The 16,154-nt window shown below is 38.0% G+C and overlaps 1 protein-coding gene across 3 annotated transcripts in view; it reads right to left on the reverse strand.

Moving 5' to 3' along the window:
* Positions 1-16,154, reverse strand: part of ARFGEF1 (ARF guanine nucleotide exchange factor 1) — a 145,856-nt gene that overhangs the window by 13,015 nt on the left and 116,687 nt on the right. For all 3 annotated transcript variants that reach the window (XM_068526260.1, XM_068526261.1, XM_068526263.1), the window contains exons 24-33: positions 11,851-11,891; positions 11,586-11,755; positions 10,763-10,914; positions 10,466-10,638; positions 9,334-9,494; positions 8,369-8,499; positions 5,439-5,568; positions 3,570-3,705; positions 3,349-3,487; positions 2,665-2,737 (exon numbers count right to left, since the gene is read on the reverse strand). In XM_068526260.1, the coding sequence (XP_068382361.1) occupies positions 2,665-2,737; positions 3,349-3,487; positions 3,570-3,705; positions 5,439-5,568; positions 8,369-8,499; positions 9,334-9,494; positions 10,466-10,638; positions 10,763-10,914; positions 11,586-11,755; positions 11,851-11,891 (1,306 nt within the window). The remainder of the gene's footprint in view (positions 1-2,664; positions 2,738-3,348; positions 3,488-3,569; positions 3,706-5,438; positions 5,569-8,368; positions 8,500-9,333; positions 9,495-10,465; positions 10,639-10,762; positions 10,915-11,585; positions 11,756-11,850; positions 11,892-16,154) is intronic.

The following is a 16,154-nucleotide window of genomic DNA, read 5'->3' on the forward strand; positions in this document are numbered from 1 at the left end:
AGTGAGAGAAGAAGAGGGAGGGTGGAAATAATAAAGCAAACGTAGTACAGTGATAACACTTCGGGAAACCTGGTGTGATGGTCAGTTTCATGCGTCAATTTGGCTGGGCTATAGTGACCAGTTATTCAATTAAACACTATTCCAAGTGTCGCTGTGAAGGTATTTTGTAGATGTGGTGAACATTTACAGTTATGACTGTAAGTAAAGGAGATTATCCTCAATAATATGGGTCAAGCCTCATCCCATGAGTTCAAAGGCCTTAAGGGCAAAACTGAGATTTCCCTGAAGAAGTTCTGCCTGTGGACTACAGCTGCCCAAGAGTTTCCAGCCTGCCCACTCGCCCTACACATTTCAACCTTGCCAGCCCTCACAACTGCTTAAGCCATTTCCTTGAAATTAGGGGAAAAAATATATAGGGATACATATACATACATATATTACACACACACACACACACACACACACACGTATAGATAAATATGGACACACATAGGTGTAGGTTATCTCCTATTGGCTCCATTTCTCTGGAACTGGAGAACACTGACTGATACAGATTTTGGTACCGTGAAGTGGGTGCGGCCATAACAAAGACCTAAAAATGTGGAAGTGGCTTTGGAATTGGGTAATGGCAGAGGCTAGAAGAGTTTTGAGGCGTACAATAGAAAAAAACCTAAACTGACCTGAAGAGACTGTTGGTAGAAATATGGATGTTAAACTCAATTCTGGTGAGGATTCAGAAGGAAGTGAAATGCCTGGTAGAAAAAGCTTCTATCATCCTAAAGAATATATATATACACACACACACACACACACACACACACAGAAACACACACACACACACACACACACACACACATATATATATATGGTCATGACTAGAATGTTGATAGAAATATGAACATTAAAGGTGCTTCTGGGGCTTCCCTGGTGGTGCAGTGGTTAAGAATCCACCTGCCAATGCAGGGGACACGGGTTCGAGCCCTGGTCCGGGAAGATCCCACATGCTGCAGAGCAACTAAGCCTGTGAACCACAGCTACTAAGCCTGCGTCCTAGAACCCGTGAGCCACAACTACTGAGCCTGTGCACCATAACTACTGAAGCCCACGCGCCTAGAGCCTGTGCTCCGCGACAAGAGAAGCCAGTGCGATAAGAAACCCGCGCACCGCAATGAAGAGTAGGCCCCGCTCGCCGCAACTAGAGAAAGCCCGCGCGCAGCAACGAAGACCCAACGCAGCCAAAATAAATAAATAAATAAATAAATAACTTTGAGAAAAAAATAAAAAAAGGTGTTCCCGGTGAGATCTCAGAAGGAAATCAGGAACGTGTTATCGGCTACTGGAAGGATGGTGATCCTTGTTGTAAGTTGCAGAAACCTTGGCTGAATTGCGTTGTACTACTGGGTGGAAAGTGGAACTTGTAAGTGAGGAATGATTCAGAGGGCAAAGCTGAAGCACCAGAGGGAGAAGCCATGGGCCCAGAGGGTAGGGCAGGGTACCAAGCTACAGAAATTATCCTCAGGCCTTGAAACTTAATGAATTTGTCCTCCTGGGTTTTGAACTTGATTAGGACCAGTGACCCTTTTACTCCTTCCATGCTTCCCTTTTGGAATGAGGATGTTTACCCTATGCTTGCCCACCACTGTATTTTGCAGCAGTTAATCTGTTCTACAGGTTCACAGGTCCACAAATAGAGAGAAATTTTGCTCCAGAAGAGACCACATACCTGATTTAGATGACTTAGATGATGAGATTTGGGACTTTTGATAAGATGATATTTATTTTGGACTTGGATATTGATGATGTTTATTTTGGACTTGGTGTTGACGCTACACTAAGTTGAGACTCCGGGGATGTTGGGATGGCATAAATGACTTCGCCCGAAAGACAGACGTGAATTTTGGGGCACCAGAGGGTAGATAATGGGTTAAACAGTGGCCCCGAAAAGGTAAGTCCAAGTCCTAACCTTTGGTACTTGTGAAGGCTACATGGAAACAGAGTCTTTCAAGTTAAGGGTCTTGAGACGAGATCATTCTGAATTTGGGGAGGACCCTACATCTAATGACTAGTATCCTTAAGGGAGGAAGGAGGGAGAGATTTGGCTTTACACAGCTACGTTAAGATGGAGGCAGAGAATGGAGGGATGTGTGTACAAGCCAGGGAACGCCAGGGGCTGTCAGCAGCCACTAGAAGCTGGAGGAAGCAAAGAAGGATTCTCCCTTAACACCCTGGGAGGGAATGTGGCCTTGCTGATGCCTTGAGTCTGGACCTCTGGCCTCCAGAGCCGTGACAGAATAAATTTCTGTTGTTTTAAGCCACTAAGCTTGTCGTAATTTGTTACGGCAGATCTAGGAAACAAATAAGTTGCGTGAAGCGTCTATCAGAATTCTTTAGTCTGCTTTTGTAACTTTTCTCTAAGGTGAAATTATATCAAAGTTGAAATAAAATAACATCCGATAATATCTTCAGCTTGGTACGTAAATCCTTACGTAAACTGGTACCTGCCCCTTGTGCTCTCAGAATCATTTTACTCTGTCTCAAGACCGTCTATATTTTACGCCATCTTTTTAAAAGAGCTGGGCTCATGCAAAAGAATCTGCCCCATGGTAGAACACTTACCACAAATAGTGAAGTAATTTAATATACGCTTTATTTGCTGACACTTACCAGCTGTTTTTCACTCACAGGAGACGGAGGTGTGGGAGCAGCGTCTCCAGCCGCAGGACGCCAGGTCAAGAGCCTTTAAAACACCAAAATCATACCAGTCACTGAGAGTGTGAACCACGCCGCATCCAACTTGTTTTGAAACGAAACGAGCTGGGAAGCAAGTTCAAGGTGTCCTACAAATGATCCGGGTGCCAACAAGTCATTTAGCAAGACTATGTCTTAGTTTCCCAGTCAGTAAAGACTCCACTACAATTCACTTCCAAACGTATCCCTTAGAAAAAGATGATAATTAACCGTACAATACAATATTTACAACACTGTAATACAAAATACGATAAATCTTCCTTAGATTATTACATTTACAGTAACTAAAACACATGCTGAGATTTTCTTTTTTTCAATTCAGAACCACTGCTTCGTTTAATCTGGATGAATAAAATCTTATCAAATCATTTCATTATGACTCCAATTTTAAATGATCAGACTAAAAGCTTGGGTATATAAAAAATTTAATTCATGTATTTACTATGGTCTTATAGGAGTCTGATTTGCAATAAACACAAATTCAAAGAACACTGAGATATTTTAAAAAGGATTTCTGTTACGAGAAATCACTAATTACTATCAAAACTTTCATGTCCATCATTCAATATACAAATATAAAGCTGTATAAAATCTTCTTACGCATGTGGAATTGTGGTTTTGAAGATGTCCAGTGTGCAGTTACAAGTTTTATCCCAGATTTCTAGGGTAAATTTTTCACCATTCAGAATAACAACATTCTCTAAGCAGTTTGTACCAGATCGTGCTAACTGCTCATTGTCTAGAAAAGAAAAGAGCAATTCACTTGTGTATTACCAGGGTCACATTTAACACTTTGTGTCACTTATCTGGTACAGACCTACCTTGCTGCACACACCAGTAGAGCTGGGCAAAAATGTCATCCAGAAGTACATCACTGAGTACTTCTAAATACTGGGTGAACACATCGCAGATCGCATAAAGTGCATGATTACATGTCGTCGTCATCCACTCCGCTTTCTACAGGGGAGACAGTCATTAAATGAAGGTCGGGCCACTCATCAACTACTAGAATTTCAAAGAAATACGTTTGCATATTTAAAACGTAAGCCTGTAGGTTCCTTTCACAGCACTGAACTCCTTGAATATGACATTCACCTCAACTTTATATCTGATCTTCTCTTCATTATCCCATAACCATCTGCATATAAAATAACTATTTTCTGCACGGTTTTATTAAAAAAAAAAAAACCACCACTGCATTGTCTGGCTATCAACGCTACGACTTTTCAAACAACAGACACTAATAACAAGTTGGTCTTGCTCCAGAGTATGATAGAACATGGAAGAAAAACAGAGGAAGGCAATGATAAGAATTTACCCAAGTGGGTTAGCATAGGTTTAAAATAAAATGGGTGTAAGTAGGGGACTTCCCTGGTGGCGCAGTGGTTAAGAATACGCCTGCCAGGGCTTCCCTGGTGGCGCAGTGGTTGAGAATCTGCCTGCTAATGCAGGGGACACGGGTTCAAGCCCTGGTCTGGGGGGATCCCACATGCCGCGGAGCAACTGGGCCCGAGAGCCACAACTACTGAGCCTGCATGTCTGGAGCCTGTGCCCCACAACGGGAGGGGCCGCGATACTGAAAGGCCCGCACACCACGATGAAAGAGTGGCCCCCGCTTGCCGCAACTAGAGAAAGCCCTCGCACAGAAACGAAGACCCAACACAGCCATAAATAAATAAATAAATAAAAAGTAGCTATTAATTAAAGAAACAAAAAACAAGAATCCGTCTGCCAATGCAGGGGACACAGGTTCGAGCCCTGGTCCAGGAAGATCCCACATGCTGCGGAGCAAGTAAGCCCATGCGCCACAACTACTGAGCCTGCGTTCTAGAGCCCGTGAGCCACAACGACTGAGCCTGCGCTCTAGAGCCCGCGAGCCACAATTACTGAGCCCGCACATCACAACTACTGAAGCCCATGCGCCTAGAGCTGGTGCTCCACAACAAGAGAAGCCACCGCAATGAGAAGCCCGCGCACCGCAACGAGGAGTAGTCCCCACTCGCCATAACTAGAGAAAGCCCGCGCAGCAACAAAGACCCAACACAGCCCCCCAAAAAGGGGGGGGGAGTGTAAGTAATTTCTTTATTTTTCTCAAATGGACTAATCTGGACTAATTTTTATACATGGTTTTGTGCCAGGGCATAAACATATGTCTACTTAGTCCACTTTATAAAATGTTTTAAGAGTCTACCTGTAGATCTAAAATAAAATTTTGCGCAGGTCAGAGAGGTCCCCAATTTTGCATTTAATACAGTATATGGGACAAAACACGAAGACCTGATGTTCTTTCCCACACTTACTGGAACACATACTGTAACTGGTCTGTAGTAAAAGACTTTGAAATAAATAGATAAATAAACAAACGCGCATTCCTTATTCAATTCAGAATAAGAAGCCCCATGAATACTAAGGAGAGCTCTGATGTTTTACTTGTGACAACATTAAAATGAGGAAAAGACACTGGAAGTTCAACAAAAACACTGAAAACAAAACTCAATTCATTAACTCTACTTCTATCCCCAAACTGCATTGTTTATAAAGACTTACTACTATATTATAATGCCTTACAGAAAAAATTTCTAGGATTTTTTTCTGTTCCCTGTGCTTAATTTGAAATACTAAAATGTTATTAGGGAAAAAAAGAACCTTTTGACTTCACTGTGTTAAATGAAAATCTCATGTTCTCTTACCTCTGTCTGCTGTTCTGGCAATTTCATGTTGTCAAAGATTCTGAAAACAATTCTAAATAAATCCTGCCACCAGTGTTTTTCGTAAGTGTGGCCATAAGTTTTCATTATTTCAAACATTACTGTTAAACCCCTAAAATAATAAAATGTAATTAGGAAAGCTGTAATACAAAAAAGCATACCACATTAGTATCCCCCTCCTAAAATAGTTTTTATAGTTAGTGCAAAAAGTTACTGAAAGCAAAGTTTAAAACTGGTTTTAAACTAACACATGATACTGAGCTTTAAAAAATTTAGGTTGTAAAACAGGTTTCTTTAGGATGCATCCTTTTGGGAAAAACTCCAAACGCCTTGGCCTGAAAATTTTTTCTTCTACTTTTCTTCCACTCCCACCCCATCATTCCAGCATTTAAAAAATGTAAATGGAATTATAGATTGAGAAAGATCATCACTTGGGTGAATATTAATTTTGTGGCACTGTGGCCACGGAAATCAGTCTAAGAACAAATAAAACTAGATTTTGGAAAATCTTTTTCAAAGAGCTATAGGAATTTTTAGTTAACACTCTTAATTGTTCACATAATATCCTCAAACTGAAGGATTTATCAAACTAATCCAGTAAGACACTAGTGTGGGCAGGGTGTCTGTTTCCTGCTGTATCCCAGGCCAGAGCAGCACTTGTCACACAGAGGCACACAGTTAAGTGTTCCTTGAACAAATAAACTGCTTTAATATCCCATTCTTCTCTTTTGAATAAGTGTTAAAACTAAAACTCAAAATTGCCTTCTGATTCCTTATTACCTTCCTTGAAATAATGCCTTCATGTAAACATTAAAAAGCTTGATCTTTTCTCTATACATTAATTTCTTCTAGTAAAATACAGGTACCCTTCCACTTAGAAAAGGTTTATATTTCGAACAGTCTGACAGTAGGCCAGAACAAAATTTCCTTTGAAACACTGCATAAGGACTGGTACGTGGTCTAGTTCATTTGCTGCTATGCTACTACCCCCCGGGCCTAGTACATGCCTGATACATAGTAGGCTCTAAACAAGTAGTTGTTCAATAGATGTGTAAAATAACATTATGGTAGTTCAGTCCTACGGCAAGTTCACAACAGTTTATTTGATCTGTAAGATACCTAATGTGTAAAATCAGAAGGAACTACAGTAAAGGAATTCCTGTGGAAGAAACACACTTTGTCTTCCCCAGGAGAACCGTGTCAGAGTTCCATGTCTCCCCTACAGTGGACAAGGCTCCCTCTTCCTCCCACTCCAAGTAAACCGGATGCTAACCCCCGGGCTGGGGTGAGTGGACGTGAAAATCCTGTTCCTTCCAGGCCCCCAAAGCAAGCGCAGAGCTATGGAGGTTTCCAAGGCTTTTTACTGTTGAACACGTTTTGATGAATACTTAAGTTGCTGGTGTAGGGAAAAACAATGTGTAGGGCTCCAGGTTAATTATTCAACCCTAAATCTACAGAATTCTGAGGGACTCAAATGAGAATGCATTTGAAAGTACTTTGTAATTAGTGTGTTATACAAATCATAGTGCTGCATTTTTAAATGTAATCTAAATAACTGCCTTTACAAATCCTGGAATGAGGTAAGAAAATCAAAGCCATCACTGAACAAAGTTTACTCTTATTTTCCCTCTTTTCTACCAATTAGAACATCCCTTTTCTCTCCTCTTTAACAACTAAACCCATCCATAATCTGAACATAGGATATGGTGAGAAGCAAGGTAGCGTGGTCCCAGACAAGGACAGGCTGAGAGGCTAAGAAAGCAGGTAGGTCCACGTCAAACAGACTTCTACAAATAAACAAGGGCAGGGAGGGGGGGGTGCTGAGTTTCCATGACTCGTCAGTTATGACATGTTCGTTGCTCTACTGAAGTGGCTGGACATTTGAAAGCTGTATATCTAAATAATTTAGAGTTGTACGAATTGGGGGTCATCTTGAATTTTATCAAGTTTCCTAACAGGTCCACTGACAAAAATTCCTCGATGCCTAAATGCGAAATATAATGTCATATGTGCTTGTGATTACTAAATTCTATAACAAGCTTCCAAGGTGTGAGTCATATTTTGGATTATTTTCTATTTCACAAAATTTGTTATAACAAATAGCACTATAAAAGTGAAACATTTCTTAGGCTATAAAACAAACTTAACCTTGGCTGGGGATAGGTGTGGTTCTGGCATAAGGGGCAGAAGGAGAGATTCATTCTTTCACTGTGTTCTATCATGGATTTGTTACAAGTCTATACTACCTTTCTGATGCACTGTTGACAGACATTAGGATACACAAGTTGCTCATTTCAATTTGGCCGTCAAAAATACAGGGTGAGAAAAACAATACTATGGGATTGATGTGAACTCTAACAAATTCATAACAACTTCTTATAACTGTAAGAAGTGTGCACTGAGTACTTCTCTGGTTACATTATACCCATAATAGTTTCTTTACAAATGGACTGGATATTCATATAGATCTTTTATTGAGAATATACTTTTCAAAGAGTTCAATTCTTTTTGAACAGGCCTATATTATTCAAAACTATGTTACTGGCCAGTCTTCAAAAAGAAATGGTTCTTCACCTAAAATCCACCAAAGACATGCATTTGGAAATTCTTTCATCATTCATCAGAAAATAAATTTTGGTGCTAACTTCAATTTCTGATTGGAAACAAATGTATGAAAAGACAGAATGTGTAAATTAACATAGAACCTAAAACTCAAAGTAGGCCATAATCAAATTTTAAGGAAAAGTAATTTATTTCCATTTTTTATTGTTACTCTACTTAACGTATTTTAAAATCTGCCTATCGAATGACTACTATATTTGATAAAATTGAACTTGCGTTCACAAGTTGATTTGATTAAAGTAAGAATAAGCCTCTCAAAAAAAATCTTAATTACAAGTACTGGCTGTTACCTGGTTCTTACATCTAACTTGCATCTGTTGATGACACAGGACAACTCGAAGAGAACTGGGAACCATCCCCTCACCCACACCCTGTCTTCAGGTGCCACATTCATGTCGTCGCTTGTGTATTCCTTGAAAGCCTTCACGAAGAAACGCAGGTTTATTAAAGGCAAAACATAATACCTATACATTAAGCATATTATTTCTCCAAAAATTTTTTTAACACTTCGCTAATCAAAAGTGAGCAATTTGATAACTTAAAAAAAGATGGAGATTACAACTGCCTACAGAGCACTGGACTAGAACCAAAAGCTGCTTTCAGCTTCAACTCCATCACCAGCTTCCTGCATTATTCAGGTTTCCATTTTTATCATTTAAATGGTTATTACATCCTGCAGCCATGCCACCACACTGGGGAGGTGTGAAGATCAAACGAGTAGATGCACGTAAGAAGAACCAGATACCCCACAGGCCCGTGTCAGTACGTAGTAAAAGTCTATGAAGCATCACTGCTCCTCATGATAGTTGCAAAGATAGATTCAGATGTGCAAGTCAAAGTTGGCAGCCAGGTTGCCAGTTCAACCTTTTACTTCAGTGCCTAAGCCTACACTCATCCACAGTCAACTTTAGTATGCTAAGGTAATGGCTAAAAACACAGGCTTGGGTTCAAATCCTAGGTCTCCTTTACTATCCCCCGCACGCAGGGGCACACTTTTAACTTCTCTGTGCCTCAGAGTCCTTATCTACATGGGGCTATAACACACAACCTATCCCATAAAGCTGTTATGGAATATTAAACAAGTTAATACACGTGAAACGCTCAGAAAAACACCTGACATCTTCAACAAATGTAACCATAACTCAGATAATCTTGAAAAGTAAATACTTCATATCCCCTCAATTCCCAAATAAACTTGGATCTCTGACTGGAAATAAATGCTCAGTAACATTTTGTTTACTAAATGATGCTGTACCTGAGGTCTATCAGACACATATTTTGCACAATGGCGAATAAGTCGAATTGCTTCCATACTTGTGTCTGGGAAAGCTGCATTGCATGCAAATTCAGACAAACATTTCACCGCATCCTGGAAAGAATCAATGGTTGCTGGAAAGTGTTTTTCAAACACAAGGGCTATACGGGAGAAAAACACATAAATATAATTATCAATTTTCAGCTTTTCTTAATTATACCTCAAATACACCAACCTCTAGATGTAATGGATACTTCTTAAAGATTAAGGGTTTTAATGTCCAACAGACATCGGTTCCAACGTCTGTCCTGACCAGTTACTTGACTGCCTTGAATAGTAGAAACAGGGAAACAGGCCTGTGTTTTGTTTACACTATAAACCCAGCACCTAATAGAGTGACTGGTACACAGTAGATACAAAATCAACGGATGTTGAGTGAATATTCAAAATTACATTTAATCTCTCTGTATCTGAGTTTCTTAATCTATAAAATGGCGATAATATGCACAGGATAGTGGTAAGCACTAAATAAAATGTAAGTAAAGTGCTTAGCACTGTACTTAATTTATTTAATTCAAGCAAGCACTCAATAAATGACAGCTATGATGATGTCATCATTCTTGATGTTGATGATGATGACATCATTATCTTCTAGAGAGGCTTAATTAAGATCCTTAGTATTTTATTCTTCTTTAAAGTCAAAGGAGGCTGTGTAGTGCAGTGGTGAAAAACAAATGCTGTGCTTTAAGACTCTCTGGCTTTGCATCTCAACTCCATCACTCACTAGTTTTGTGCCTTTAGACAAATTACTTAACCTCATTGGGTCTGAGTTTCCTTATCTATTAAAAAAAGAAGAGAGAATAATAAAGATATTTATCTCACACAGTTACTGTGAAGATTTAAGAAAATGCATGCAAAGTGCTTATAGTGCTTGCCATATAGTAAACATTCGATAAATGTTAACTATAATATTATAATAATGATAACACTGTCATTATTTACTCTGTTTCTGTAGGCAAAACTTGGAAAACTTAAAGCCCATGACAAGCCCATAATCTTATACTTGAATTATCTTCTGAACACATTAAAGTTTTGTTTTCTTTAACTTGAACAGAGCTTAGAGAATACTCACTGACAATATGCCCCGTTGTTTGGAATGCAAGTTCAACTATGCTTTCATCTTGATCGGATGCTGCTAGATGAAATACAGAGAAAATGTTCTTCCATCCAGACCGAATGTTAGCAGCTTGAGAATTAACCATTTGTGCTATACACCGTACAACCATATCTCGAATTGTTGGAGACCTAAAATATTAATACAATTGCTTGGATAAAACTCATCAGGTTTTTTCCCTTTTCTTTGGTTTTTCCCCCTACTGTGGAAAATAAGGTATTTTTCTGATATTAAGCAATTCAACAAATATAATACCTGTTCCGTTTCATTATATGTTCAAAAGGTCTTAAGAAATCCTTCTGGAATCTGAAATTAGCAAGCTCCCCTTTCTCTAAGAACTTCATTGACAATTGCCTCAAGGAGTCTACTGCAAAAATAGCTACATCTTCATTAGGATTACAGCCAACCTGTAATGGCAACAGAAATATAGGGTGCTAATATCAGCAGTGAAACTTGCTAATTCTTTATTTTTTATTTTAGAAAAAATATACAATTAATAGCATAGATAGGTAAATTCAAAGATTCTCCATAAAGGCACTAAGTGTGCTAACAATTTTTCTCAACAAGAAGAACATATTTTAACCAAATTCTTAAAACCTAGAGCAATTATTTCTAAAAGAAAAAACAGGACTCAAAAGGTTTTCTAAATCTAATTACAAAAATGTAATAAAAAACTGCTTGGAGGGCTTCCCTGGTGGCGCAGTGGTTGAGAATCTGCCTGCCAATGCAGGGGACACAGGTTCGAGCCCTGGTCTGGGAAGATCCCACATGCCGCGGAGCAACTGGGCCCGTGAGCCACAACTACTGAGCCTGCGCGTCTGGAGCCTGTGCTCTGCAACGAGAGGCCGCGACAGTGAGAGGCCCGCGCACTGCGATGAAGAGTGGCCCCCGCTTGCTGCAAATAGAGAAAGCCCTCGCACAGAAACGAAGACCCAACACAGCCATAAATAAATAAATTAATTAATTAAAAAAAAAAAAAACTGCTTGGAAAGGAAAAAGGTCTCAATTAGATCATGATAAGGAAATTTTAAACAACAAAAAATTACAAATTAAGCAAAGCCTATAATTACTCAAGTACCTTATTAAAATGATCTCCAATAACTTCCCAAATTCGAGACCACTGCAATCTTATTCTTCCCATGTTGTAATATGATATTTCTACTATTTTTTGTAGACTAAACATTCTTGGATGTGTAGTGGAAAGTAATTCATCCATAGACACAGCACAGAGCCAACGGACAAAATCCACTATAATATAAATAGATTAACATTTTTAAAACTTAACTTTTAAGTGTTTTAAGCCAAAAAATCAGTTTTTAAGTGGAGTAAATGTACATACTTACCAATAGCATTTCCATCTAGCCTTGTGGACCCTGTAAATATTCTAAAGAAAAAAACATAATTCAAAAACTTGTAATGTCTCACTTCTGATACATCAATTCAAAAGTAAGTGGCCTGGGGTACGAGCTACGTTTATCTGTTTTAAGGGAACCAAAAATCAGGTAATCAAATGAATATTTTTTATCATGTATGTTAGTAACAAGTATAGCTTGGATGTTCCTCCCTCCCTCCTTTGTACCGAATGATATATTAGAGTACAAATACATTGTTGTAATTTTATTAGTGAATTTATTAACACTAGGAAAGGTATCTTATGAGAGTCTTAGAATAAGAAAAATGTTAAGTTGTAAAACTAATAACTGGCATACACAAAACAAGATTTTTTAATTTTCCTGAGTATTTACTCACATTAAACATGTTTTAAAATGAAAACTTCTACTTTATTTTTACAAGCAATGTGCATTTGATTAAAAAACTCATTTATGTTAAATTACAAATGATTAATAGAACCTTGCAAATAGTCTCCAACAGTTTAACCAACAAGTGGCTAACCCGCTTTCCTTACAGAATTCAAATGGTTAGAGCTAAGCTATGCTGTCCAGCTTTGCCCTGCCTTCTTCACTGAGCTCTTTTACTGTGTTTCAAAGTTTCGTAAAAGATTTCAGCATAAACATATTAGTCCTCTTATTTTAAAGTCTGAATTTTTATCCATGTTCTGAGTTTGTAACCAAGGGTTCGATGTGACTTCCAGGATGAACTGATATTCCGTAATTTAAAATGTACATCATAGTATTTGTACGATAAAAAGGAAACCTCAAAGGCAGGAGCAGGTCAAATACCAAACTTAGAAATAACAGTCGTCATAGTGACAGTAATAGCTACCAACAATCACAAGGTGGATACTATCCTAAGTGCTTTATATATATCCACTCACATAATAATCACAAACACCATGAGGTGTGTATATACTATTATATTCCCAATTTTATCAACATAGAAACTGAGGCACAAAGATATTTAATAACTTTCTGAAAGTCACAGAACCAGTAAGTGTTAGAGACAAGATTCAAACCAGGACAGGCAGACTCCAGAGTCCACCCTCTCAACCATTTTGCTATACTGCTTCACACTTACCTGAGCAAAACATAATTTAAACATTTAAAATACATTCTAGTTTTTTCCTACTACCACTATCTAAAAATTCTGGGTATATCATGATGTTTCAACCTCAGTGTCCTTGAAGGTCTATGCATCCTGGCAATGAGTAACAAAAACAAGATAGGAAAAATGGCTTAAAAACTGACAATGCAATAACTCAGGATCTGATCTCCTGCTAAAGGGGTATCTTGAGATTTCCTATATTGCTCTTATCAGTAGAACAAAACAACAATTCAAAAATCTGACTGAGAACACAATCTGGGAGAAAAAGTAAGAGTAATGGGGCCCCACTGAATCCACTGGTTAGACTGGATCCAGAAATTTAAAATATACAAAGCCTACAAACCTCTCACATGAACAAAAATGAGATTCGCTAGACTATGCATTATGAATGTCATTAAGCTGTTTCTCAAACTAGAGGTATTCTCATGGAAGGCAATGGCTATAAAAACCATACCACAAAGAAGGTCAAAACTAAACAGTACAGGGGAAACAACAGGAAAAGGAACAAAAGAAATGAGAAAGCTTTTTTTCTTTTTTTTAACTGAGAAGGAAGCAAATGACAAAGTATATAGGAGTAAAGAACAGAAGCAGAGGTGGCGATTATATGCAACTCCAGGGGAAAGCAGCAATGAATCCTCTAAATGTGGTGAGATGGTGAAGAACAAAGGCACCAAGAACAGAGAAGATCATCAGCAAACAGGTTCTGTAGACTCAGGAGACAGTGGAACGTAGGTGGAGCGTGCATCCTGGGAAAGGGCATTTAAACTCCCACTCACTTTGGTAGCCTCTGAGGGGTCACTCTATTTCTAGTAACGCTCCACTAAAGATAAGCCATATGGTGGAGCACAGCAGTCTGTGGAGGCATTTAAAGTTAAACCTTAATATACTAAGGCAGGAGAACAGAGCTGTGTTTCACAGAATCATCTATGAAATGGATTCTACGTGCCATGTATGTAAAGCAGAGAACAGAAGCATGAGAATCTTGTGTGTTAATATTAAAAGACATTCCCTGAAAAGTACGACGAGTAGGAAAAAAAAAATTGATAGATTACTGAATTCATTCACATTATGATAGCAATTAACAATGCAAAAAAAAAAAAAAAAGATAAAACTTGCAGATTCTGGATCAAATAAACTTTCAGCTGTATGCAACATACAGGGAGACTAAATTACTGTGTATTTAAAGTTTTCATAGTGAAAATATCAGAGGTAGCATTTACTGCTTAGACCCAAATGAAAGATGTTTACGAGCAAACACAGTTGGGGAGGAGCTGTCCATATTTTCTGACGGGTGACAGAATATCCAAAGCGTGGGATGGGCCAGTATAAAGCTAGATCTGGTGTGCTTAGAAAACAGTAATAAAAATAGAAACTATGGTACTAAGTAACTGGTTTTTAACTTTCAGGGGTAAATCATTCCTGGACAAAATCCACCCCTGCAAGGTTTAGTAATACTTATGAAGTATCTGGTTTAACAATGCCTAGCAAATGTTTCCCCAGCAAATCCTAGAGGATCAGGTACTCCAGATTAAAGCGCCCTATATTCTCCTAAATTCTAATAGTACAGGGTTCCAAATACAAAAGTGAAGATAATCAGAAAATTTTACCATTTTAAAGCTTTTGATGGAACCACATATATTTCTCCATTGATTAAGAAACAGAAGCTACATATAGTTAAGCAAAGAAAAATTATTTTATTTTCCATATTTAGCTCCTATACTTGTCACAACAGATTATCCAGAACAATAGGCTTAAGGACAGAAAAATGACTTTTTTTGCTGGACAAGTACAGAACTTTCCAGGATGATGCCTGACAATATTCTCACCACTGTCTTGAATACCAGGGATATCTCACTGAATTAGCTTATAGACTAGAATCAGAATATTACAAATAAAAATAAACTCAGATACTCAGAAAGGAATTCAGAAGAAATTTAACAAGGAAGTGATATGTACCACATAAGAATAAAATAATCTTATAACAAATCAAAGAGGTAACTTTTAATGCTTTCACTATAAAGTAAAATTTAAATATTGAGGTCTTGTATAAAATTGGACATTGAATTTATGTTGTGGAAGTATCTGGTGATGATGAGTTTGAGACAATGAAGTACTAACAGAATTTGTGCCAAGACTCCTCTGAAACAGCACACATTCTTAAAATGGAGACGCATATCATTTGTTCAAATGAGTGACATGTCTCCCTGTAACAAACAGTGCACAGCTGGATAAATCAGAACTGGCTCTGGTCATATAAAATATATTATGGAAACAGACTGTTGCCTGTATAGATTCTCATAATGACAGTGAAGATGATTTTCTGGATGGCTAGAAAACCATTTGAAAGATATCTATCCTAGCAGTAGAAGGGCAGATATTACACTGCTCTGGAGCTGTACATGCAGGCAGAAAAGCAGAGCGGTCGAACACACTCAGAGGTATGCTGCCTGAGTGTATATCTCGGTGCCACTCCTCCAAATTCTCTACTAATCAAAGGGTTATGGTAATAATCAAGATAAGATTAGCCGGGTTGTGAGAATGAGCAAATTATCTAATTCCCCTCGTCTCAGTTTCCTCATTTGTAAATTGAGGACAATAATAATACTTATCTCATAGGTTGCTGAAAGGATAAAATGAAGTTAACACATGGAAAGCACTTCGTGCTTTTTCTGTTTGTTTTAAAGTGAATCAGTTATACATATACATATATCCAACTCTTTATTAGATCCCCTTCCCAGAAAGCACCTTGAAAAGTGCCAAGCAGCACATGTTAAGCCTTTGAGTTATATAGTAGGTATAAGATGATACACAATCTTTTTTCAACCTTCACAAGAGAAAGGCAAATTACCTCCTTCCCTTAAAAAAAAAAAAAAAAAGGAAAGCAAGTGGACATTGGACATGAAGAATTCTTTTCAAGGAAAAAGTTCCAGGGAGTATTGCCAGGGCCAGTAGCAAATGAACACTCTAGTTCTGTCTATACTTAGAGCAAAAAGTTTTTATCTAAAGCAAAGTAAAATAATGGATCAGCATGAGTCTCTAAGCACCAAAAAAAATTATAGTACATATTGTATTTTTGAAAGTTTCCATCAGAAGTGTTAAAAAAAAATTTAAACATCAGTGTTGTAAAATGTTAAGTTTCAATTAT

This window comes from Eschrichtius robustus, chromosome 17 (genome assembly GCF_028021215.1).
Source record: "Eschrichtius robustus isolate mEscRob2 chromosome 17, mEscRob2.pri, whole genome shotgun sequence".
Taxonomy (NCBI): Eukaryota; Metazoa; Chordata; class Mammalia; order Artiodactyla; family Eschrichtiidae; genus Eschrichtius; species Eschrichtius robustus.